General features: G+C 46.4%; 1 protein-coding gene across 1 annotated transcript in view; it reads left to right on the top strand.

The window, feature by feature from the left end:
* The window catches only part of IA-2 (tyrosine phosphatase IA-2), a 419,415-nt gene that overhangs the window by 296,551 nt on the left and 97,066 nt on the right, over positions 1-25,798 (top strand). Inside the window, exon 14 of the mRNA XM_084592103.1 lies at positions 25,164-25,352. Within this exon, the coding sequence (XP_084448229.1) occupies positions 25,164-25,352 (189 nt within the window). The remainder of the gene's footprint in view (positions 1-25,163; positions 25,353-25,798) is intronic.

The raw sequence follows: 25,798 nt of genomic DNA on the forward strand, positions 1-25,798 counted from the left end.
TATTCACAGCACTTTTCCATGCCCACAGGCGAACAATAGAGCGCGCAAATGCGGATGCTTGGTCGTAACAGCCTCCTCCCCCGCCAGAAGAGTCTCGGAGGGCAGCAGTCCCAGCTGCTGCATGAAGAGACGACTTAATGGCCTGCACGTGAACGCTTGAAGCTCGCTGTTGCTTGTCGCGTTGTCTTGATTGTTGTAGGCCAAATTGCTCGAGCTGTCTGAAACTCAACCACATGTCGAAGCAAGCACTCGGCTCCCGTCTGAAGAGACCAGGTTAAAAGAAAACTGCCATTGTTGTTCGAGAAAAGCCCACTCTCAAGACGTTCAGGACCCACGTATTCCTAGAAAACCAAACGTGCTGCTTTACATAGCCACACATATACAAGCGCACGAAAAAAAAAAAAAAAACCTGATTATCAATTTGGATACATGGTGAGGAACATCTCGGACCGCTTAGAAAGAGCGGCTAAGCGCGTCCGCATTCCCATTTAACTTCCCCTTTTTGTATCTTATTTCAAAATTGTACTGCTGTAAAATCAAGCTCCACCTAAGAAGGCGACTGTTCTTCGATGTCGCAGTTTGCAGCCAAGCCAGGGGACAATGGTCCGTCTCTACGGTGAATTTCGCCCCTCCAAGATAGCACTGCAATTTTTGAATGGCCCATACAATGCAAGCGCATTCTTTCTCTGACGCGCAATAAGCCCTCTCTCTAGAACTCAGTTTTCTGCTCAAGTAGAGCACGGGGTGCTCATTACCGTCGTCATCTCTCTGGCAGAGAACAGCACCTAACCCTCGATCACTGGCATCACACTGGACCGTGAATTCTCGGTCATAGTCTGGAGCTCGCAATACCGGACGGCTAATCAGCACAGCCTTCAGGTTTACGAAGGAGGCTTCCTTTTGTTCGTCCCAGACTACATTTGTCGGTTCTGTCTTGCGGAGAGCGTCGGTCAGAGGGCTAGCCAAAGATGAATAGTGAGGGATGTAGTGGTTGTAGTATCCCGTCAGCCCTAAGAATGCCCGAATTTCCGTCTTCGTGCTCGGCCGCGGGTAGTCTGCTACCGCAGAAATCTTAATCTCGCTGGGTTTCCTGAAACCCTGACCTACATTGTGACCCAAGTAGTCCACGGTCGCCCTTGCCAGGCAACATTTCTCGGCCTTTACGGTTAGTCCAGCTTGACGCAAAAGGCTCAGTACAGCTCTTAGATGTACCATATGGTCCGCCCATGAGTCGGAAAAAACCGCAATGTCATCTAAATAAGGCACTGCGAATGTTTCACACCCCTTTAAAACCCTATCCATGAGTCGGGAAAAACAAAATGGAGCATTTTTGAGCCCGAAACTCATCATTGTTGGCTGGTAGCTGCCCGTCGGAGTGACGAAAGCCGCGTATCTGCTGGCGCGTTCAGTGAGCGGTACTTGCCAGTATCCTCGAGTAAGGTCCAGCGTAGTCACATATGCCGCTCTACTGACCTGTTCTACTCTCTCCTCAATATTCGGAATAGGATACACTTGATCCCTGGTGAGAGAATTTAGCTTTCGGTAGTCTACCACAGGCCTAGGGTCTTTACCTGGAGCTTCTACTAAGATCATAGGCGAAGCATAATCGCTTTCCGAGGGTTTTATTACTCCCAATTCCAGCATGCGAGTTACTTCCCTATCCAGAATTTCTCTTTGCCTTGGAGAGAATCGGTAGCACCTTGATCGCACTGGCACGTCTGAAGTCAGCTCAATATCGTGCTCAGTCAAATCAGTCCTGCCTGGCCTGTCCACGAAGCAGGCCTCAAACTCTGTTATTATCTCGCCCAGATCGGACAGCTGGGGTTTCTTTAGTTCTCCTCTCTGCTCTGTCTTTTTGAGAAGCTCCTGAGCGTTGCTTCCTTTTCCGCTGAGGCAAATCAAGTTATCCCCCATCTCCTCGGGAAGGTTTAACGTTAGATTTACCACGGCTTCCCTCTGCACATAAGGCTTCATAAGATTGCAATGATAAATGCGCACTGCTTTACGCCTACCGGGGAATTTCACTTCGTAGTTAGTGTTAGAAAGCTTTGCAACGACTTCATCAGGTCCTTCCCACTGTACTTCGAGCTTATTCCTGAGATCATTGGCTTGCTCCATAGCTAAGTCCTCTCGGGTTCCACTTAGAAGGCTCGTGAGATTACTAGACACCGGCGGCAAGAGGTTACTCTTTAGAACGTCCTCATTCCGTGTCTTATCAAGCTCACTTTCTAGTTGACTTATCTGAGATGCCTCGCTCTCAAAGTTTTCTGACCCGCTATTTTCCGCATTTACCACTGTTTTAACTGCCGTTTCCTCCGCTGTTGATTTTTCTGAAATGAGCAGTGTAGCTAGTTCTCGCGCCTTTGAACGTGTTAAGGCCTGCACATCTCTGTCTCCGAAAATCAGAAGGCAAGCTTTGACCTTCTCGTAGTTGTCCGCGTCCTCCTTGTTTAGCCGCGCGACAACCTCCGCTGCCTCGCAGGGCAGAACCGTCAATAATCTCTGAGACCACGTGTCTCGCTGGAAGGACAGTTCTTCGCAAGTTCGCTCAAAGTTACCCAGATACAGACCGATATCCCCTGATATCACATATGGCTGCATGTACTTTGACATCTTGAAATCTGCCTCCTTGTTGAGAAGAGGTACCGCTAGCTGGGGACAATTGCCCGACCTCTTGCTCAACTCTACTTCTAATTTCCGGAGCTCAATTTCTAGCTCCCGCTTTTTTGCTTCTCTCTCAAGCTTCTCACGTTCGTGCTCCCTTTCCTCTTTTTCCCTCTCAAGTTCACGCTCCCTTTCCTCTTTTTCCCTCTGACGTTCGCGCTCCCTTTCCTCTTTTTCCCTCTGACGTTCGCGCTCCCTTTCCTCTTTTTCCCTCTGACGTTCGCGCTCCCTTTCCTCTTTTTCCCTCTCAAGTTCACGCTCACGCCTCTTTTCCTCTTTTTCCCGCTCTTTCTGCTGTCTGAGCTGTTCCTCCTTTTTTTGGGCGATGAGGTTCCATGCTTCACTGAGCTCCTCATCATCGGCTCCCAAATCTGTGATTGCCTTTATAATCAAAGGTTTTCGTGCCAAACCACTTGTATCAATTCCCAATTCCTCACACAATTGCAACAGTTCCGGTTTCTGCAGCTTTTGTAGGTCCATGATCGCTCCGAGTGTCGGCTACTTCCAAAACAACTGTGCAAACTACCAAACCTAAAGGCGTTTCCACACTCTCTTTACCAGTTCTAAAATCTAACCCTGTTCTAGAACCTGGTCCACATCAGAAGAAAAGCCAAGCACTCACCCACACATGCGATCGATGTTCCGAGCTGCTCTCTTGTTGGCCGATTGTTGCTCCTGCTTGTTGCTTGAGATGCCACCTCCGATCACAAGATGTTGTGGCTTGTAGATTCTGATCCACCTCGAATCACCAGATGTTGTAGCTTGTAGATCCAGCCCCACCTCCAGTCATCAGATGTTGTGGCTTGTAGATTCAGATCCCACCGCTGCCACCAGTGTTGGGGCTTTACCCCACCGCTGCCACCAGTAGTCGTGACGCTGGGACTAAGTCGACCCGGCCTTCACTTGGTAGCGTGCAGAGACTCGGGGTTGAAGTAGGATTGAATCTTCGAAGTTGGTGAAATATGTACAAGCAGGTTTAATGGCACTTTGAGAAAACTTATTTACAATATTTACACGAAAAAGAAGGGTACATCAGCAAAATGGCAAGCGTTAAGAGTTCATAGCGAGAAACGACTGGATGAGCCGTTTACCCAGGGCTCAGAGCGACATTTCGTGCTCTGCAGCGTCCTTAAAACCCCCTATGTCCAGCCCCTCTCTGAAGATGCTGACCAACCAAATCCAGGGCACGCCCCTCAGGTATCGGCATCCAATCGAACACATCACTGCACTGATGGTCTGAAGCACTGACTGGTCCGGCATTCATTCGTTGGGCGTGATCACTTGTTGGCGGGAAAAGCTTGGGAACGGCGAGGAGAGGAGGTACATTTCTATTCTTCAGCAAAGAAACCACAGGCTGGTTCTGACAAGTGGTTTTACTTCTCAGAAACCCGAGTGCACGTGGCGCCGCATCCGCTCCCAGCATTGTCCGTTTTCGACAATTGCAAATCTTTCCTGCATTCCTGGGAAATCACTTAATGGCTGTATGCGTCATGCTCCTTTCTTGTCCTGCACGTCAGCGGACATGTCACTCTGTCGTCTCCTTTGGAAAGTAGGCATTCCTCACTGGACGATAGGGCTTATCGACTGGAAGGGTGAACAAAAGAAAGAAAGCACTTCCTGCATTTCCCGCAGGGGGACGTTTCTTTGTGTTTTTCCAGACGTTCTCTTGGCAGGGTCAATTTGGCATTTGCAGAGTGTCCACAAAGCAAAACAGGCTTACAAAACAGGATTCCTGGAAACAGGCTCACTTAGAGCCATTGGACCATCACCACATATTCACAGCACTTTTCCATGCCCACAGGCGAACAATAGAGCGCGCAAATGCGGATGCTTGGTCGTAACACCACTGCACTATCGCGACGGGGCCAAAGCGAAAACATTCATTCTTTGGAGTATGTCAAGTGTATTTCGCGTTCAAAATCACGTGGATTTTAGCGCGTCGTTGGGTTAAACGACACGACAAGGCAGTTTGAGGTACGCCTTCAACGAGCGTTATTGCAGCCTCGTTCGATCAACCCTGTCGTTCAAGGCAACCGACTCGGTGTTATGCGACACTGGCTCCTTCAGTCACTGTCCTTTGGCGTAAGGGCCACTACACGTCACAGTCGGGAATATAAGGAGCGCGAGTAGCCATTTGTACGATCGATGTCACCAGCGCGAGCCAGCGGCCTAGGAGAGGCTCCTCTGCGTACGTGGACAGAGGAACCCGTCCGCAGAGTGGTCCTGCCCAAGTGACGATGATGGCCGAGAAGACGACTGCAGTGACTTCTACGCATCGAACCGATACGGGCCCTCTGTAGCCTGCCGTGAGAGAGAAAGAGAGAGAGCAGCTCATGGAATGATGGGGACGAAAGAGGTAGTACCAAAGGGGTGCTCGTCAGGAACTACGTGTACAGGAACGCTCTCGCTGGAGCGTGTTGATTCAAGTGCCTTTGATGACAGCCACTGTCTAGAGCTAAGACGACAGTTCTGCCTAGAGATGATGGTCAGATTCGCCTCGTCTGTCCTCGGGCAACTTGTATGGGATCTCTTGGTTGCTGATTGAGCCGTGCGCTTTGTTTGCTATTGCTTGCTGTGCTCCTTATGGAACTTCATAACTTTGAACTCAGTGTACGGTGGCCACTTATCAGTTCTTAGGTGTTTAATGCATGCAAGGTTTTTTTTTTTAATAAAAAGCTTGATATATTACACGAATGATGTGACATGACTTCGCGTCCTGTATGAAATTATTTTCTCGCTCTGTTTTTGCGCTGTTGTATGTAACGAGAACTTTTATATCTACCTGGGCTTCTTCAACAGGCAAATCCTGAAGGGCTCATGCACTTAGAGCACGATTTCTTGCGGTCATCCGTAAGAGTTTTATTTTTAATTTGTGAAACAACCTGGCACTAATGTGAAAAATTCATGCGACAACAGACGTATGTTTAAAACTCCAACAGCGTAATCGGTTTCGTCAAAATCACCATCATCAGAAACATAATCTTTAGCCAAGTCAAACCTGCGGGACTACCAACCCACTTTAAAATGGTAGCAGCGGCCGCTATGCGCTTGATATCTTCTCAAACCTAGCCAAACCACCATATCAGCTGCGAACCATTACTGCTTTCCCGTCTCACTAGTCTCTACTTCGTCACTTTTGTGTGACGCTGTCTGCGTTTGCATTTGTGCGTGTTAATTTAACGAATGTATCAGTACCTCAGTTTCGTCCTGTTATTTCACTATTTCCTTGGTTTATCGCCCCCCTCCCCTTTTTTTTTATTTTTACTCCGTTGTGGATAGCCTCAAACAAACTATAGTAAAAAGTATTATATCAGACTGGTGGTCCTGAATGGTACTCGTTTTTCCTCCTTTTTTTTTTTTTTATTAATGTCAAGTTAGCCTATTTATACGAAATAAAAAACTGGTTTTCCGCCTCCCTCATATGTACTTTATCGGCTTTCCGAGCATTCAAAGCATCACTGCATGCTTATTTTGCGGCACTGCTCAAAAGAAAATTTTAATTCGCACGCGATTCTTTGTGCCGTTTACCCGTGAACATCGTGTGGCCATTCCTTTTTTTAAGGTCCAATTTTGTTTTCGCCCCGCCGTGGTTAGGGCGCTCGAGTACTGTTGCCAAGGGTGCAGGATTGAATCCCGGCCGTGGCGGCACCTATTCGATGGAGGCGAAAAGTTAGGCGTTCGTGCGTCAGTGCACGTTAAAGAACCCCAGGTGGTCAAAATTTCCGGAGCCCTCCACTACGGCGTCTCTCATAGACTGAGTCGCTTTGGGACGTTAAACCACACAAACCAAACCAAACCAAACCTATTTTGTTTTGAAGTACTCCTATTCCTCAAAGAAGAAGATGCTTTTTGTTTCGTCTGGCTCATATTAAGGCCCCTTAGTTTTAGCAGCTTAAAGTTTAAGTTATAACCCAAATCAAGTTCTACAATATGGCCAGAAACATACGGCGAAAAAATAAAAAACAAATTCAATAATTGTCATTATACCTCCAAATAACGGCATTTGATCGTCGTGCATAAAAATAAAACAAGAACAAAACAAAGCAGAAATAAATAACGCATGCTAAACGGCATGGCACGGACAAGTGGCGTCAAATGACATTCTGCCAAAGCGATCGCAACCCTAACTCTTAAGAATGTTTGAAAGCAAGTTGGGGTACCAAGTGAATCCTTAACTTTCTGAACGCGCATCGATCTATTCTAGCTGTCTCGCAGAATTACCGGCAGAAGTACAGATTGACAGGAAGCTTTAAGGATGGTCAAGACATACCTCCTGTCATATTGAGCGCAGTGGTTGTCTCTCATTTGCATAAATTCTCGAAAATTTGGCAAACATTATGCAGGTCCTGAGGAACGTAGGGGCAGCAGAGACACCTCAGCATACAGACAGCATCTGCTTTCTGCACTGTTATCCAAAGTCGAACAGTGTGTCAAAGAGCTTTTTAAATAATAAATAAGTATACAAACTATGCCCGACAGGTATTGATCACAGATCGCCAAGGCTTCGATGTCAACCTTTTACTTACTCTGAGCAACTTTTCTTTCTGTCTCTGAATGGTCCTAAAACATGAGGCTACAAAAAAAAAAAAAAAAAAAAAAAAAAAAAAAAAAAAAGGAACAAAAGCTGCCTAAAGTGCGTGGTTCCAAGCTTTATTCTACGACTCACATGCAAACCTCGCGCCGCTGACGAAAGAAATGCTCTGAATCGACGAAGACGGACAGGACCATCGGACGGAGGTTCGCACCCTCTTCTCTCGCTCACCAGCCGTTTGCGGCTCACCGCAAATCACAACCTGGCCAGCGAGGCGCACGCTTTCTCTGGCAGGGCGTCAGCGATATACCGAAGCGCGCAAGGACGGGTGGTGTGGCGGTGAAGCGGTCAATCCCGACAGCTGCTAGCCCTATTCGGCAGCGACGGGCGTGCCTTCGATCTCGTCATTGTTGCCATTTCTCGCCCCCCCCCCCCTTTCCTCGACACAAACACCGGTGGGGATCCACGAAAGAGGGGGGAGCCGCCGAGGGCCGTGCGCTCACCACCTGTCCAAGTCTCAATTTCGATCCGGCCACTCGATCAATTCCCGCGGTGCCGCAGCAGGGTGCGCGCTGCCGGAAAATCGGACAGGCGTCCGCGGTGCCTGCCTGAATGCCGCTGCGAGACCGCGGGGCTTGTTTGCGCTGAGCCGTCTTCCTCCTCCCGCACCACCCTGCTCACACGCGGTGTCTGCCGGGAGTCCCAGCACCCGTATCCTTGCCTTTTATTTCTCTGGTTTGTCGTTCCCACAGGGCTAAGGAGGAGAAGGGAGGTTTCTGGCCTGAAGAACAAACAAGCCGAACCGAAGTAGCACGGAGGGGGGGGAGGCGTGTGCCAACCTAGAAGCCGAGACAAACATTCCTGCCAAGCGCTTGGGGCTGGCTGGCTCAGAGCGGCCTCCAAGCGGAATATATCGCTGTCTGCGCGGTCGGGGAAAAAAAAAGAAGACCGCAGATGAGAGAAGACAGTCGGTAAGGAAGGTAAATGGCATAAAACAGCAGCAGGTTTCTTTTCTCTGGCTCACCTCCCGCATCTCGGGACATGTGGCTGTGAAGATGGAGACCTTACCACTAACACTGAATTATCTGAGCACAGCGCAAGCAGAAAACGGTGAAGGTTCGAACGACTGTGATTGATTACATTACCGCTGTTCATTTCCAGTTTCAAAAGCACAAGACTCCACGTGTCATTTAGGTAACAGCTTTCCAGGGCCCTTCCTAATGACCTGCCCTTCCTAATGACTAATGCTGCTTAGATCACCAATTTAGAGGTCAGCCTTATTTGCTGTTCACATAACTTCAGCTCATACAATTCTTCTTCCGGCCGGAATACGGCTTCCAAACGTTGAATTCGCGAGATGTAAAATTGGCCCCTATTTTCGCCATAAGGAAATGAGGTACCTCATGCGATCCATCTATACCGACAACAAACCAAACTCCCCAACGTCGGCAGATTTAGAGAGCATTCTCATGTTGCGGTCCCTGTAGCGGATTGTTGTCACGTCTATCCGTACCCCATGACGTGCGTGTAATGTTGCGTAAAATTGAACCGCGCTTGTGAAAAATGACTCCGGGAAAAGCCGGCCGCGATGAAAATAGCGGGCTCGCTCCGAAGAAATGCACGCGTCTCCTCTGACTTCAGTAGAGATAATCTCCGCAAAAGCGGACAGCATACGTAATTCGAGACGTGCCTGAATGCTTCCCGTTCTCGGTCATCTTCCAAAATTGCCGTCATCTTTCGCATCTATATGTTTTTTCAGCATTACCTCCATGCTTCTGGTTGCTGACACTCTTGCTGAGGCACTGCTTTGCCTTTGAAATAACCTTGCTGGTTCACCGACCGGCAGACTAGAAGCAAACTCATCATGGCGAGAGAAAGAAAAAGAAATGAAAACCTCGGGCAGCGGTCGAAGTATTTGTTGCGTTGAAATTGGCGTGCACGGACACTATATTCTCGACGGCGAGCTACGGAACATTATCTCAGCTATTATATTAATCTGACTGGATTTATATTATCACGATGTTCCGTCGACTCCATGAAATCCAAGACAACCATAAGGTGCGGGAAACCGGGATCTTTACTGCTTTACGTCGCAAATGTACTTCATTTCCAGCTCCATAAGGCAAGCAGTAGTTGACGATTTTGCTTGACGTTGGGGAGTGAATTCGGCTGGTGCTCTCACAATAACCAAAGACAGGCCAACGAAATATTCACGCCAAAGTTTGCGCGGTGCTGCCGAGATTGGTACAAATGGTGAAAAATATTTTTACAGCAAAATATGTTAATTGCAGCCACCACTCGCCTGAAGGCTCCTGTAGTTGTATAAATCTGCTAGCCAGGGCAAATCAATGTCAAGTTAAGCTAAAAGGAAAATGTAGGAAAAGACGTAGAGCAATGTCAAATAAGAAAGAGGGAAGGAAAAACACAGGATGGTAATAAAAGTACATGACGCTTCTTGCCGAATGTTTTATCGAAGCCGTAGGCTAATTCAGCCCATGTATATATTTTTTTTTACTTTTGGTTTCGTCGCGCTCTGTAATTACAGCCTAATTATCATTTAGAATTTATCATCCGGTTATGAAGCATATATATATGGCGCTTGCTTATGGCTCCTCTAAAGAAATTTTCGAGTAGGCGTCGTTGCTGTCTGTTGAAATCCTTATTGGTTAGAATAAAAACATAAAAACCTTTTGCATGATGAAATGTTTCGTTTATTTTCTTCCATTATTCAAAATTTTTCTGATGGTTTACTCACATCGCTGTTAGAACATTTGAAGCTGATGCACCATTTTTTTTTCTCATTTCGACGTCAGTTTCATACACAGTCGAAACCAGGGTGCTTCCATCCCAAATGAGCCATATTTTTGACCCTGCACTTTCTTCCCATTCTTAATCCATCTGTCTGTAGAACACGCGTCGTGCTGCAACGCTGGATCCCATTCACCCATTATGTGAAAAATCACCTGGCACCGATATAACGCAGCGTTGAGCCAAGCCGTGCAAACGCGCTTGCGTGACCTTAGAGTACTGTGTTCGACTCAGGATTTAAAACTTCAACTGGTTTGACTGTCACCTCTACCTCCCTCGCAAAGTATATTCCTGAGTTGGCCGCTCCTGCCATGTCACTCATTACCATGCCGTCGCACAACCCTCCGGCCTAACATTGCCTAATCTCGTCACGTTTCAACTACTACCTTGGCAGTGACGTGCCCATGAATTTTCACATATATGTCCTCTCATTCTCTGCTTACGTAGCTTGGTGTAGCATAACGTTACTAGGGTAGTGTCGCCTGGATAAGGTTTTACCTCGCGTTTATTATCGCACTGCATCCTTCGCGGCATGCCCCCTTTGATGTTCACACTTTAATGCAAGCTAAATGATAGCATAATAATTTAAGAATTAATCATTCTGGAAACATTCAGGTCTCTAAAGGTCAGAATCGTCTCTGGCCTCGGGCACACATAAGGGCCTAGCAGCGTCTCCGGTGGGAATCATCCCTTACGCACTCAACAATTTGACACGATGCCTGTAACGCGAAGAAAAACGGAAAAATACGTTGCGTAATGTTGCGCAATGATACATCTTACCTTATCTCTATGACGCAACCTGCTCAGACGCACCTCTGGAGCGACGTCTGTGTGGTGCAGCTCGTGAAGGCACACATCCCAGCTCAAGGGCGATGAGAAAGGCAATCACTACCCTAGCTTCTGCGGGGCTCCGAACGCAACTGCTGAATTGCCGGTGCATCCACCATCGCAGTCTTCCAGCCATGCAGACTGGCTCGGGCAGCGCTTCTCAAAGTGATTTCGGCTCGGGTGGTCTCGTCGCGCCTTCCTGCGCAGGACTCATCGTCCATCATTTACACGACAATTGTCGGGGCGCCCGCCTCTCCTCGAGCATTCATGCAAGTCGTGAGGAGCCGAGCCGACTTCTCGGAGGAGTTCTTAAAAATGAGCGAATCCATTCACTGACGGAATGCCGCGTCGGGGGACACGGGCGAAGGAACAGACAGGGAGAAAGGAAAGCGATTTCGCTCAGCGAGCTTACTGATTTTGCATGTTAAGCCAGGAAGACGTTAGACGGCTGCCTGTTCTTTATCTTGGCAACGTATTCTTACTCATGAAACTAAAAACTGTGTGTTATTGGTTTCCTGCAAAGTCACCGTAATCTACGCAACGTGATCTGCTTACTTGAACCGCCTGGCAGTTCATGTAGGCTTAATTCATGATAGCTGGCTGAAAGCACGCGCGATGTGCATTTAAAAGACATGCCTGGCTCCAAAAGTCTTATGAAAAATATGAATGTTGCTGTGGACCATATATTATTGGTGTGCCCTGTGTATGCGTGTGAAAGAAATGTGCTAGCCGCTTCCTTGAAGCGTTTCTGCTGGGCGCTTGGCAGGACAAGGGGAAGGGCGACCAGGCAGTGCGTGCTCTTTGCCGTTTTTTGTGCGCCAGCGGACTTGATTCGCGTTTGTAAAATAAGCTACTGTACTTGTATATATTTCATTTGCCTTCTCCCACATCGTCACCCATCATGATCTTCTTTCTTCTCCCCTTCCCCTTCCACAGTGCAGAGTAGCAAGCCAGATTTAAATCATTAGGGCCAACCTCTCTTCCTTTCCTTTAAATAAATCCATCTATACATGGATGTCGTAGGAATTTGCTCTTCAGGGAGCCACAGAGGTAGAGCACTGCTTGCAGCAATCTACGTTTTATGCAGTTGTGTTTGTGCACGTTCCGATTTAAAAACGTAGCAGTATGAATACGAGTTTGTTAAGCGAATGCTCAGCGGTAGTTATTGAGATGGAAGAAAACGCCGCCTTTCGATGGAGGCGTAAAGCAAGGCGCCCGTGTGCTGTGTGATGTCAGTGCACGTTAAAAAGCCCCAGGTGATCTAATTTTCCGGAGTCCTCCACTACGGCGTCTCTCATAGCCTGAGTCGCTTTGGGACGTTAAACCCCCCCAAACCAAACCAAACCAAACCAAACCAAACTTTCAGAAAACTATGTTTTCTTAGGGGATGTACGAAAAACGGGTGAGGAACAGTGAGTCGGATTGGATCTGCTGGGAGAGGGAGCAGCAAGAGGTGCTTATGCGCGCTGTAACCCGGTCTACCGGAGTAACTACGTGTTCATAATAACTCGACTACCGCCTGGCTGATTTTACATTGGTATTCGGAGCCATATATAGAAGGGATAAATTTGTCTTTCGGAGAATGTGGAGGGGTTGGTCGCTTATCTACGGAGAGCTTACGCCATCGTAACCGGAGAAGGTTTAATAAAATCTAACTTTGTAAGAACCAACTTTAGGCAGTACCTACCTACCAAGCGTGAGTATATCCGCCACGCGGGTTGCTGTAATGTAGCCCTCATCCGACGAATAAAACACACTTCCGCAGTGCAAACAACAGAGCACCTGAGCATAGCTCCAGTACGTACCGCTACACAATAAACCCGTACTTAAATCTGCTAGACCGCATGCGACAAAAAAAAAAAAATTACAAGCTTCGCTCAAATTTGCTTAGGAGGGGAAATGAAGACAGCCTCGTAACAGAACAGGTTTCATTGACTCCAGCGTCATTTTTATCCCCATCATCATAATCATCATCATTATCATCATCTCTAGCGCTAAATCTATTATTATCGACTAAATACACCGTCATTGTCACCGCTATACCTTCATTATCTCTTATCACTAAATGCAGCGTCATTATCGTCGCTACTGTCATCATTATCACTAATTTCATCGTCATTTGACATGGAGACCGCAGGAACGCTAGACAAGGAGAATTAAGATAGGTTTCTCCCATGCCCGGAGCTCGGCTGGAGATGGGAAGGTTAGGAGTCCCAGTATGAGATCATTTTCTTTTTTCTTAAATATCCTAACTTGTAGGTAACGCATTCCGGGGACAGTCACTTTCTGCCCACGTCATTGATGAGCCAAGAAATGCTTTCGTATTAATAGCAGTGGTCGGCAACTTGCGCGTGTACCTGCAATGGACCCCTTGGGATATCTTGTTGCGCAGGTTGCGGTAGCTGTATACGGTAGCGGCATGTGGTAACGCTATGTTAAAGCATTTTATTTTGCGTTTGTTGCGGATCTTGATTTTGCTTCATTGCGCTCACTTTCTACGGGCAGCAGCAAAAAGCGCTTCGCCTTGGTTTAGCGAAAACCAGGGATTCGTCTAGGTTTTTGCGGTTGGGTGTGTACATTTCTCTGTCCTTACACTTGAAGTTTATGCGTCGCTCACGTTAACCACAATGTGCGACGCGAATGCTAACGCGATGACACAAAAGTCCCCGCTCTCCACAAAATCCAACGCCGAGGCTGTGAGCGATACATCAGGGGCTTAATTTCCTATGAATAGCATTGGCAGGTGTCATGTCTGTGTACCGACTGGTGGTCGGGTTGTGTGACATCATGGGACCTCATGACACGTCACAGCTGGAGCAGGTGCTGATAACTCAGCGTTCACTTTTGAGATGGTAGGGATATTAAAATCCAGCCTTCCATGGCCCTTGAATAACACACTGGCCATAGGACACGCAGGGCCTTTCGTACGGTTTGTTTAAAGTAGGGCTTTATGTCGGATGGTATTTCATGGTATGTGATAGCTTACAACTCTATACTAATGAGTATGCCTGATTATAAGAGGGTCAAATTAAAAGATTAGTAATCAAGCGAAAGGAAGTGTGCGCTCAGGCAAACCAGGATCTGCAAGAAGAGCCGGCAAAGGGGAACCATTGATTCTGCCGTGGCATACGTTCAAAGCCCCCCTTCTGTTTCCAAATTAACTGCAAAGGTGAACCTATGCACTTACCAGTACACAAACCCTGCCAATGCGTGAAACTTTGCCGTCTCAATTTCCTCCGCGCCTAAATAAAAGCACGCTTGACAGTGTTCTTGTCAAATGCGTTCGATCCCTCCAATAAAAAAGTAAGGTAAAAATAAGGAAACAACGACTTACGGCTGTCTATTTTTGCAACAGGCTCATCTCTCTATACCAGGAAGCAGCTTGAAGACCCCGTGTGCTCATCGGGAAGCTAGGCGCATATTTCACGGCGCGTTTATCGCTTTCTCAACACAGCGGAGAGGATGCAGAACGCTAGAGATTCGCCTGGGGCCTCTGCCCGATAAATCATGAAGAGGTCCGTTGCGTTCCCGATATATGTGGTCACGTTCGCCTGGGAAGCCCGTCACGTTTCTACAACGGCTCTCGAATCGACCGGAGGGGGCCCACGAAGATAGCCCCCTTCTTCTCTCACCATTCCACCTCGTTCTCTCTCAGTCTCTTGAGCGAGCTTTGGCAGGTTAAGCTCATATGCCCTTGCATTTGGTGCTGCCAATAAGGTGTCATGGCGCTCGAAATAAGTATCTTTCCGGCGTCCTTATGCTCGTAGCGGCCTGCACGTTTTTCTGTTGTCGGTTGCGGCTGCGCATGATAGTCGTTTCATGCCATCGGGTACGGCTGTCCAGACCCGTTCTGCAATAAAAAAAAAAAAAAGAAAAAAAAAGCACGTACCTAATTTCTCTAAGGCATCGCTTTCTTCTCGGAACTAAGAAGAAATGTGGTATTCAAAAAATAGCAAACATCTCCAAACTGACCAGTAGGGGCGCCAAAGAGAACAAAAGAATGAGGCAAGGAACCAACATGACATTCGTACATTCCCTTGATAGAGATTGCAGGAGCAAGCTTTCTGGGAAAGTGTTGTTCTTGTCCGGCGCGACTTACCGTTGTTTGCAAACGACGCTCTTATTTCCGTACAATATGTATCATAGCTTGAAAGAGGGAAGCGAACGATAGAAGCTACCCGTTCAAGACTCACTGCCATATCAGCATCAGCAATGGCGTTGTGAGTGAAGCATCATGAGCATGCCTCTATAAGGCTGTAGTTGGCAGGTGACACGTCTGGGCGCTGACCGGTGGCCAGGTTGTGCGACGTCACAAGGCCACGTAACACGGCTGAGTGGATGACAGAGGCTTCCAACTCAAAGAGCTTCTTTCAGATGGGAGGATGATTTGGGAATCAAACACTCCGGGGCCGTTGGATCCCGAGTCAGATACGCTGTCCCGAGCCTACGCAGGCACGTTGTTTTGGATTAGTTAAAGCGGTGACATATCTATGGCGAGTGGTCTTTTCCAATAATGTAGGTGCTTACGACTCTATGTTCTATTAGTATTAAAGGTATATTAGTATTAAAGGATTATTGAGTAAGCGAGTAGCCAAATGGTCTACGCGAACGCGGATACAGAAGGAAGGCAGCAAATGGGAGCCAAGAACGTTGTTTCATCACACCATTCACGGTGAAACCTAAGTGTCTCTCCTGTCTTTTCCTTTGTTGCTGTTTCTGCCATATTTCATCCTTCTCAGCGAAGCGACGCACGCAAGATGCAATAGGCGGCGACAATCAGAGCGAAAGCATGGCACTATGGTGCTCCCGATATCAGTCTGAATTTGAACAGAGCGCACTATACGTAAAACAAAATGTTTACAAAGGTGAATCCTTTTTTAATTATCCTGAACATTCGTAAAAGGTACGTCGGCCATTCCACATGCAGGCTGTTGGGGGGCTGTTCCTCCCCTCCCCAATCCCATGCTTGAAGGAACACGGCCGTTCCACCTCTTCGCGCGTTTCTTCAGCCTATATAGTCTGTTTTCGCCCGTTGTTCTTTCAAAGAGGCACTTTCGGAGCGGAACTCCAATTCCCCTCCGGCAGCGGTGTTCACCCTGGCGGAAGGAGGAGAAAATAGAAGAAGCATCAGCTGTAGTCAGTATTCAGTCTTCCGACCACCTTAGCTCCCTCTCCATCCCCCACCAGCTCTAGTTTTCTCCTGTTAGCGTTTCGCTTTATTCTCTTAACCCCACTTTCTTCCATTTCCTATGCTAGCTCCCCTTTCCACCACGGCCTTCCCGCGGCGGCGCCGAAAGGACTTCGTTAGCGGTAATTTGCAGGCATTTATATTAAAAACGTCCTGTGTACGGTCGCGACAAATGTCTTCGCTTCGCCTTTCTTCTTTCTCCTTTCTCTCCATTCCCCTCCATCTTTTCTTTGTGCCCCCGCCTTCATTCCATATGAAGACATCTTCCTTTTTTCTGCTGTGCTTCGGACTCCTTGATCCTAGCCTTCCTTTAGCAGCTTTCGGGCTCTTTCCTGCTGGAGTACTTTTTTTTTATTCCTTTCCTTCCCCCTTTTCGTCCTGAAGAACACATTTTTATTCGTCGTACGCTTCCACTGCTTCTCTCCTCTTTCCTCGTCTTTACCGCGCGCACTGAGCGACGTTTCTCTTGGTGCTTGTTTTTTTTTTTTTCCTTCTTTTTTTTTTGGAACCGGGTTCCCGGTGAGCGGAAGTAACTCGCGGCATCCCCAGATGCGGGCGTACACGGGCGGCGCCTCAGATACGCTCATAAATAAATACATATGAGCCTATAAGTGCCCCGCTGCTCGCTCACTCGACGGCTCGGCAGCCGCCGTCGCCGGAAGTTCGATTTCGCGCCGCGTGCATGCGTCGTCAAGCGGGGTGCTACGCAGAGTGTCGCAGCAAAGCCTGCATAACCCATCGAGCACGACGGCCTCAGACCAGCATCCGAACAAGAATGTATCTGAAACAAGACCAAACGTAAAGCAATATCAAACAAAACAGTCCACATCCGCACGAAGCTAACAGCGGCCGCCATTTTACCCTCTAGCTGGTAGTGTTTGCTCTACGTTTTGCACTATTCACACTTCTGCAAGCGGGTGTACAGACGTTTTTGCGACGTAATGCCAGGTTTGAAACATGCAGTCGGTTCATTTATTTATTTCCCGAGTTTGAAAAGAAGAGAGAAAATTTCTCAAAAGTTCCTTTTGCCTTCTAGATCGACATAAAGCCATGGCTCTACCAGTTATTTATCGTAATGGTTACACGTCTGAAAAAAGTAGCCAGCTTTTCCCATTACATATTTTCAAGTTGTCCTCTCCATCGCCTGCGCGTCCTACCAGTTTGTTTTTATGTCTTGCCATTTTCAGATTTTGGAAATCGTGTCGCAGGTTGCTAAAATTTGCAAGAAATACCAGACAGTCAGGCTTCAACCCTAATGGCAATGGGGCAGCAGTTTCTTTTCTACTCAGAAAAGTTTAAATTCAGTATGGGAAAAAAGTTACAGACGCGACTCAAAATCTGAAGCAATGTCGATATGTGGGAAGGAGTCGCCCGCTTACACGCACGTTCGCAAGGCTGCACTAAAACTCCCGTCACATTTCATTCGCCCTTAGCTGGCATGAATATTTTTCTGAGCCGATAAGCACCAGTGAAAGATGCATTCCTTTAATTTTTAACTATATGACTCTGATTTGGTGCATGCTATTGATTAAACACATCGATACTTTTATATAAAAAATTTATTATTCAAAATGCAATGTTTTTTGTGATGCCTTCAGTTTCCTCCTTTTCTCTCTTTACGTCTAAGATATACTTACTTTTCACAATATTTATTCCCGTTTTCAAGCTTTCAAAATTAAAATAATTATTCGGCACTTTCATTTAATCATTACTCTTGGCACTACGTTTGTATCTGGCTTACACTCGTTCTCATTTTTACAATACCGCTTCTCCTCTCCTACTTGAACGCTTTGCCGCATAATGACACTATCGACGGCAATGCACGCTTTACAGGGGCAAAACGCAGTTTCACAAAATTTGGTTCTCCTGTGATCCACATTTCAAATGAATGACGAAATGACATTCTACCACTGCTTCCGAAAATTATACTTTTTAGGTTATTTTGCAAAAGTAATTACTGGAGAAACTCTTATAAACCATGTTGGTACAGCATCGCACTAGGTGAGCAACATAAGCAATATTGGCTTGCTGTTCGTCGATAAAAAGAATAACGACGGCAGTGGAAATTCGGAGTTCCAACGAGGACAGCCTTCAGTTACACTTGACGTTTAGTGTAAGGAGTGCAGAATAAACGAGAAAAAGCTCATTTCAGCGTTAATTTTTCTTCTTGAGTTCTCTTCCACTCCTGCCTTTGAAATGCCGCTTCAGTTTGCTTACTTTAGAATTGGGAGGAAGCCTTTCGTTTCTTCTTTATATGAGTGGTTAACACCGGTGAGGTTCTTTCACTGGCTGCACACGAAATCAGTTTGCCAGTAAAACAGTAATAAAAAGGAACGCTGTTATTAAGCATTCGAGTCGAAATCATTGCCCTTTGCTCTTGAAAATTAGATGAGATGTAAAATACAGTAATTACATAAAGCAAACAAGGAAATGCTTCGAAGAAAGCGCGAGCGCGGACATTTTTCCATGTGAATACATAGTTGTTTTTTGCCGTTCTCTCCCTCTCTATCTCCCCCCCCCCCTTTTTGTTGAGAAGAGCGTTACAAAGATCAACAAAATGGAGTAACTTGAATGCACCCCCCCCCCCTCCCCTTCCCAGTACGAGGACACTTCATCGGCGTTATAATGGCTGTTTAATTAGTTCATCGGCCTGTCACTTACATCGGCATTTTCTCACTAAAATTAATAAAGCTAGAAATTACTAAAAGACATTGTACTTATAAGAATACCACTACAAGTTTATCCATCCAGCCTCACGCTACCGCCTGCTTGCCTTCCGGGGTAACTCAATGTATAGACGCGGTGGTTACAGGCTCGAATCTGGCCCCGAACGACATTTTCTTTAAATTTAGAGTTTCTGCAAATTCTGTTTGGCTTTTCTTTATAGCCGAATTGCGGCGTTTCTGGGGTGTTATCGCCTGAAATCGCCTCAAACACAATACATTTAAAACACGACACCCACGACGCGAATGCCTTTCTGCGTTGCCTGATTCTCTGAAATCATGCTGTGCAAAGGAAATCAACTTCCGTCTTACGCAAAATTTCTCATGGGGCGTTTTTTTTTTTTTTTTTTTTTTTTTTGCGTTCGCTGCAGAGTTTTCAAGCATTTTGTGCATTTGAATAATTAGCTTATGGATTGAAAGGAAATAGATTTTTTTTTTATGCTGAAGAAGCAAAGTGCGAAGCAGAAATTGGACTCTGCGATCAGTTTACCGAAACTCTCAGCACATCTGCTTCCTCACTCCCGATAGCAATTGGTTTGCTAGTCCGTTGAGGTCTGTTTTTGGTCACACATCTTTTTAAATGGAGGGGACAATTCAGTTTTAGTCTAAAAACTCGAATAACTGCTGCAACTTTTAGCACCGCAACTGCCAGGCTTTGTGAGCAACGTTTTCTCTTTGAGTGCCTCCAATCAGCCCTACCATGGTTTTATTCTGTTCACTTTTTTCACGAGCGAGTTAGTGGAGACAACGCATAGAGGGCGACGCCTCTCCAGCCTTTTCTTTGGCGTATCTTTTAAAACTCACTGAGGCAGTTGAGTGGATATGTACATACCTTTTCAACGTCATCTTTTTTCTTTCTGCCGGGAAGCTTAGGAGTTCGTTTTTCTCTTAAGCACAGCGTCTGTAATTATAACGCTAAAAAAAGCATGTTGAGTAAACATTGAAGTGTAAATAGGTAGTACAGTGTGGCACTGCTTGCGCTCGTTTTAATTGATCGGTTTTTATACTGTATAGTAACCAATGGTTTATAGCTGGTTTGTTTCTCTCACAATTTTTTTTTTGTAATCCGGCTTTACAGTGCTGTGTTGATCTATCAAATCTAGATTATAAATTTCGATTCATCTGCGCTGTTAACGCGTGATGCCCAAGTGATGTCTTCAATGATATGTCTTGTCAAATGAAGTGGAAGCGCGATAAAACAGTTATCATGAAATCATGAAGAAGCACTGCGTCAAGTTACTATGTGGAATTGATGCATGCTATTCAACCAGAGACAGATGTCATGCCACACTGACAGCTGAGTCTTCAGGGAGGCACAAACAAAAGTTGTGCTAGCGCAACGAGACGCATGTTCCGGGTCATTAGATAGCATTGAAAATCACCCTCACAGGACGGTCGCAAACTGCCTTCAAAAAGCACGCTTATAGTGATGTATTCAGTACATGTTGGGTCTCGCCTCTGCTTACGACCAAACAAATGAGCCCTGAAATGACAAGACGAAGTAAACAAAATAAAGGACAGTTCCTTTCTGCTGCTGCCTGTCGCGTTCGGACAGGGCCACTACTTTACCTTGTCGCGGCCTTTTAACATTGACGCAAGCAACTAAAAATGCGCGTGCTTAAAAATACACGCGAGGAAGCCGACGAGGAGGTGTTTTTTTTTTTTTTTTTTTTTTTAACTACAGCACCAGCAACAGGTCTTTGTGGTTTTGCAAAAACGCTGCGTGCGGAGTTGGGGGCATGTTATTAGCGTAACAAACGCGAGTTGTCGGTGCCAATTTGGGCGTCAAGAACGGCCGCTGCCCTGCGCCCCCCTCCGCTTTCTTTTCCCCATTTCCCCCAATGCTTGATGATAATAACGCCCGGCGCAGTCTCAAATAACCTCCTCGCTGCCGCGAACGGAATTGGGTGTTGTTCCAAAGCAAAAAAAAAAAAAAAAAAGCGCCTTGATTGGATGCGCGATAAGTACTGACACTTGTCCGAACCACTGAGCTTTCAACTTATTTTCAGTCTCTCTTCTCACGTGCTTTCACATGAGGGGGAAACAGACAAAGACTTAGGGCAAAAAACACACGAATGTTTTGTGCGTGTATGCACAGTTTCCAACGGTCGCAATAAACAGCTGTCCTTCGTAGCAGCCATCCAACGGTAGCGACAGCTCCGTCTTGTGAGATCCCGCCGTTGTCAGCACTGTAGCGAACGGTCAGACTAAAAGGCTGAGACTAACGGCCACTAAGCACCAACAAACTGAGAGAGAATCAAGGAGTTGAAAGGGTAAAGAAGAAGCAAAAGTGGCAACAACGGACTCCATTAAGCAGGTGGTTCTCACACGCGAAAGTGTCCAGTAGCTTCACGTTTCTTTCTGCAATTGCTTCCTTTTGTTTCTCATTTTTATCTTCTTTGGCGTTCTCTCTCCGCTACACTACCCGGGTATAAATGCACGCGCCTTCATCGTTGCGTCTCTCTTAACGGTTTGAATTTTCCTGCTCTTAGTGCTCAACACAATGCAACCGGTGGTGGAGGGAGAGGGAGGATTGGTAGGGGGGATTGCTTTCTTTGTTCGGCGCAGATTGCGCACGCCGCACGCACCTACAAACGTACGCACGAACTTAAGCTGGTTTTGTTTCATGATGACCCAAGCCACTGCCACCCTACGAACACCAACAGTAGCAGCAGCAACAGCTCGAAACCTCATTCCTTGCACCTTCCGCTACGCGGCGTACTTGTTTCACTGCGTTTACGAGCGCTTTCTTGGGCCTCTTTTTCTTTCTTCTCTTCTTTGTCGCTCCTGGGCACCGCGCAAAACTCAGGGACTCTCTGCGCGAATGAGGGAATGGAAGGTGAGGGAGGGTGAGTGCGCGTAAGCGTTTCGCCGGGTGCCCCGCGCGACGCAGGCGCTGTAATGGTAGCGACCCCCCCCCCCCCCCCCCTCCCGTTTGCCGGGAAAGGTGACTGGGTCTTCTCTCGATGCCCGCCGTCCGCCTGTCCATTAACGCGCTCATTTTTCTCGGACGAATGGCAATTCCCGCCCGTCTCGCTGCTTAATTTCAAGTCCTTTCACTTGCTTACCGTACGACGCTGTTTTCGGGCTGCCCCTCTCCTCGTTTCCTTATCCTTTCCTTTGGTCATCTTCCCTCTCTTTTTTTTTCTCTCTCTCTGTTTTGTACACTTTACCCTTTGTTCTCGTAACTCGGGGGATGGGGCTTCTTGTTGCCGTTCTTACGCCCGGTTGCCTGCTCGTGCTCGTTACCATTTCCGTATTTGCTTTGTTTTCAGGCTATTCATTTATTTTCCGGGAATCGTTCTTTCTTTTCGTGTCTTCCTCTTCAGTTTTTGTTTCCGGCTGTCCAATGAGGGGGATACAGAAGAGAGCGGTTGGTAATTGTGATTCACAGTCGACCTCGCAGAGATTGCGGCGCTGCAGCGCACGCCTTTATAATTAGGAAAGAAAACCGGAAAAGCAAACTTCCGGCACGGTTTTATCTCCATTTCACAGCAATGAATAACTACTCCTGGGGTCGTGTCCACCGTGGTAAGAGCATGCATTTCGTCACATGTTCATATGACGTCGCTGCATCTAGACTCATTTGAGATGACATCTTCAGGCTTGTTATGACAAGAAAAATAAATCTTCTATTCTTTTGTCTGTGGTATTCACTTCTTTCAATATAATTTCAATGGTCTTATTTTTGCATTGCTTATGGCCATCAAGAGCTACTTTCGTCGTTAGGGATTTTGCACAGGTCGACTGATACTGACGATTACGCAAGTTCTAAAAGCATTTTTTTTTTTGCTTTATAGTGCTAAATTACTTTTCTTTTTGCTACCAATGTTAGAAAGAATTATTCTCATACTAGGCCTTGTAACTCGAGCTATCCAAACGTCTTCACTCAGTTGATTGCTGTTTACAGAGTACAAGTTTCTGAATCGGATATCACCCTACTTATGTGAGCACTATGCCAGGTAAAAGAATCAGCACATATAAAACCGCTTGCTAAAACCCTCTTGTATAGCCAACTTTAGCCGAGCGTTTCCGCCTCAAAAGAGACCCAAAACGCACCGCTTAACCAGAGGAGCAAATAGAATTAGGTGCAGTCGTGGTGCTTTTTCCGCCACCTGTCTAAGCTTTTAGACATAACCACGTGCTATCAAAGCTACATGCTGCAAATGCCAACTAACTGGGCTTCTTGCTTCCTCAATCAACACGATATTTTATTGTGCGATGATATGGCAATGCGCAATTTATGGCGTCTGTAAATGTGTGCTCCTATTAGAGCAATGCTTCATCAGGAGCTTCACAAAACACTTCTAGTACATCTTTTACTGCATAGGGCGCTGTAAGAACTCTCGCATTTTCAAATTTTATACTTTCTCAATTTCATTCACTTTAATAGCTTACTTTGCTTTCTCGCGTTTAATGTATACCGAATTTATCGAACGAGGTATCTAAAACACTCAACCTGCGCGTTCCTCGAAATATTGTAATCTTTCGATCGATAAATTGATTCGGCGTCTCGGTTTTAAAGAGTACCGAAACTTTGTTCATATTTCGTTCCGCACACTTCAGAGCGTCCCTAACAAACTCCTGTAATCTGCGTGTTGTCAGCTCTGTTTAGTCTAAACATGAGAATTACGTAAGCTCAGAGTAGCCATAAAGCAGGGCGTGTAATGAACCTCGGGCGCCTGCGAAATCAATATAAATTAGTTTATCGCTCCCTATTGCACGCCTTGCCAAAACTGTTGCAAAGTTCCTGCACTCGACTTGGATGTATATATTTTTATGGCAGAATTACGAAGCGTGCAGGATTAAGTAAACATGAATTATGTCTTTTTCCTGGTCCCTGTAGCGTTTATTGCCACGTAATCTAGGTTCACTCTGGGCCAAAACTCGCTACTGCAAACCTTTATCCCGAACTTGCCGAAATAAATTGTTTTTGCTTCTTGCTGATAAAACGCTGCACTTTAAAAGCTCCTTACTAGCCGAAAACAGATAAGAAAAAAATACATTCTAATGTGCTTCTTGGCAAATATAATTAGGTGGTGATCAGTTTTTATCAACCGAGGGACCGGAGCGTGCTACCGTTTTCTTTTTACATTTGGCGGTAACGCAGGAACGAAGCAGGACATCGAACAAGATTTATAGAGGCATCATTTTACTCGCAAAAATATATTGGCCTAATATAGCGAATTATCAGCGTGATGTGTTGTAACCTTCGATTTTAGTATATAATTTGCGGCTGTATAGGAATTTCCTAGTGACTTCATTTCTTCGCGTGTTACTCGCGCATAGCAATGCTTATACTTCTGATAACGCACGAAAGCGACATTTTATTTTTTTTTTTCACTAGATCATGCACCGATTTGGGACTCACTCTACTATTTTGGCGGCGGGATGCGCAGAAAATGAACAGGTGTAATAACCTATAGCGGATATATTGCAGAGATTGGCCGGTAAGAAAGACAGTGGTGCTATGTACCGTTTCTAATAAATTATGCGCAATCATACGCACTGCATCAATATTTCTTCCACCTATTTGTATGAACATACGAGCATTGCAGAGTGCAGGTCATTAATGCACTCTCCTATATATGCTGTCAAGATCTAATTCTTTACGATCAGTCTAAAGGCGGATTATGCAGGCGAAATCATGCCAACCCGGTTTGTTATGTTTTTCAGCTCTAATTCAGTTGCTACTGGTTAGTTTGTTTTTTTCGTTAGATCTTTTTAGAATGTATTAAAAGAGATTGTGCTCTCACGCTAATCTTCTTTCTCAGAACCTGCGCCCTCTCAAATCATCGTGTGTGTGTGTGTGTGTGTGGGGGGGGGGGGGGGGGGGTTAAATGGGCGTGGTCTGTAGTCCGTGGTAGAGATCAAATCCCAAGTCACGCGGGCTGCATTTTGAGTGAAGTAGAATGCAAACGTTTTTGGACTAGGAAAAGCGCGCTTTAAAGAAATGCCTGCGGTATAAACCACATCGTTGACACTTATAGATGCAATCCTCAAATCATGCGTGCAGATTGGTTATACCATACCATAACATGCCCCCCCACCCCAATACCATACCGTACCATACCATACCATACCATAGCATACCATACCATAGCATACCATACGATACCATACGATACCATACGATACTATACCATACCTTACCATACCATACCATACCATACCATACCATACCATACCATACCATACCATACCATACCATACCATACCATACCATACCATACCATACCATACCATACCATACCATACCATACCATACCATACCATACCATACCATACCATACCATACCATACCATACCATACCATACCATACCATACCATACCATACCGTGCTCAGGTCTTTTTGTTTGTTACCCTCTGACATGAAGCCCGCTCCAGATTGTGAACTAAGTCTTTTTTTCCTCTATACAGGCTCAACTGGAACTGGTGCGCACCGGCGATGGCCGAATGCTGGTGGCTACGCTTGTGGCCTGCGGAACCGTGCTGGTCCTGGTGGTGGCCGGATCCGTGGCGTACTTGGTCCGCCGCGCCAGCCTACGTTCCAAGGAAAAACTGCAGGGACTCGCACAGCCGGACACTGAGCCAAGCCAAGACTATCAGGTGAGCTTTGACGCCCGTGTTCTTCGATAATTTGCATGAGCTTTGCTGGATCTAGTGGTGTCGCAGTAATGTTGCAGCAAAATTACGAAACAATCACAAGTTTCAACCCAATAGCTAATCAGTTTATTGTGTGCAAATACAAACCAGACCAGGTTTTTGTCAAGGCTTGGCATCTGCAGCTCTTAATGAGCCCACGGCGCATACCTTCTTCTACTGCCATTACTACTACAGTTACTTGTGGATTATGCTTCTACAGTACACAGGAAAACCTTTTTTCACGACACTAAAGACCGCCTACGTGTATGAAAGTGAAAGCGTGCTCGCGCTGCGAAGCCTGAATTCAAGGCTTCCTCCTACGATGCGCGACACCACGCGACCGGTAGTTTGATGACCTCTGTACTCTTCCTGCTTCTCTGACTCTCTCCAGTCCTCCTCCGCCTCTTCCG

This window comes from Amblyomma maculatum, chromosome 2 (assembly GCF_055883805.1).
Source record: "Amblyomma maculatum isolate TAMU_Amacu chromosome 2, ASM5588380v1, whole genome shotgun sequence".
NCBI classification, from domain to species: domain Eukaryota; kingdom Metazoa; phylum Arthropoda; class Arachnida; order Ixodida; family Ixodidae; genus Amblyomma; species Amblyomma maculatum.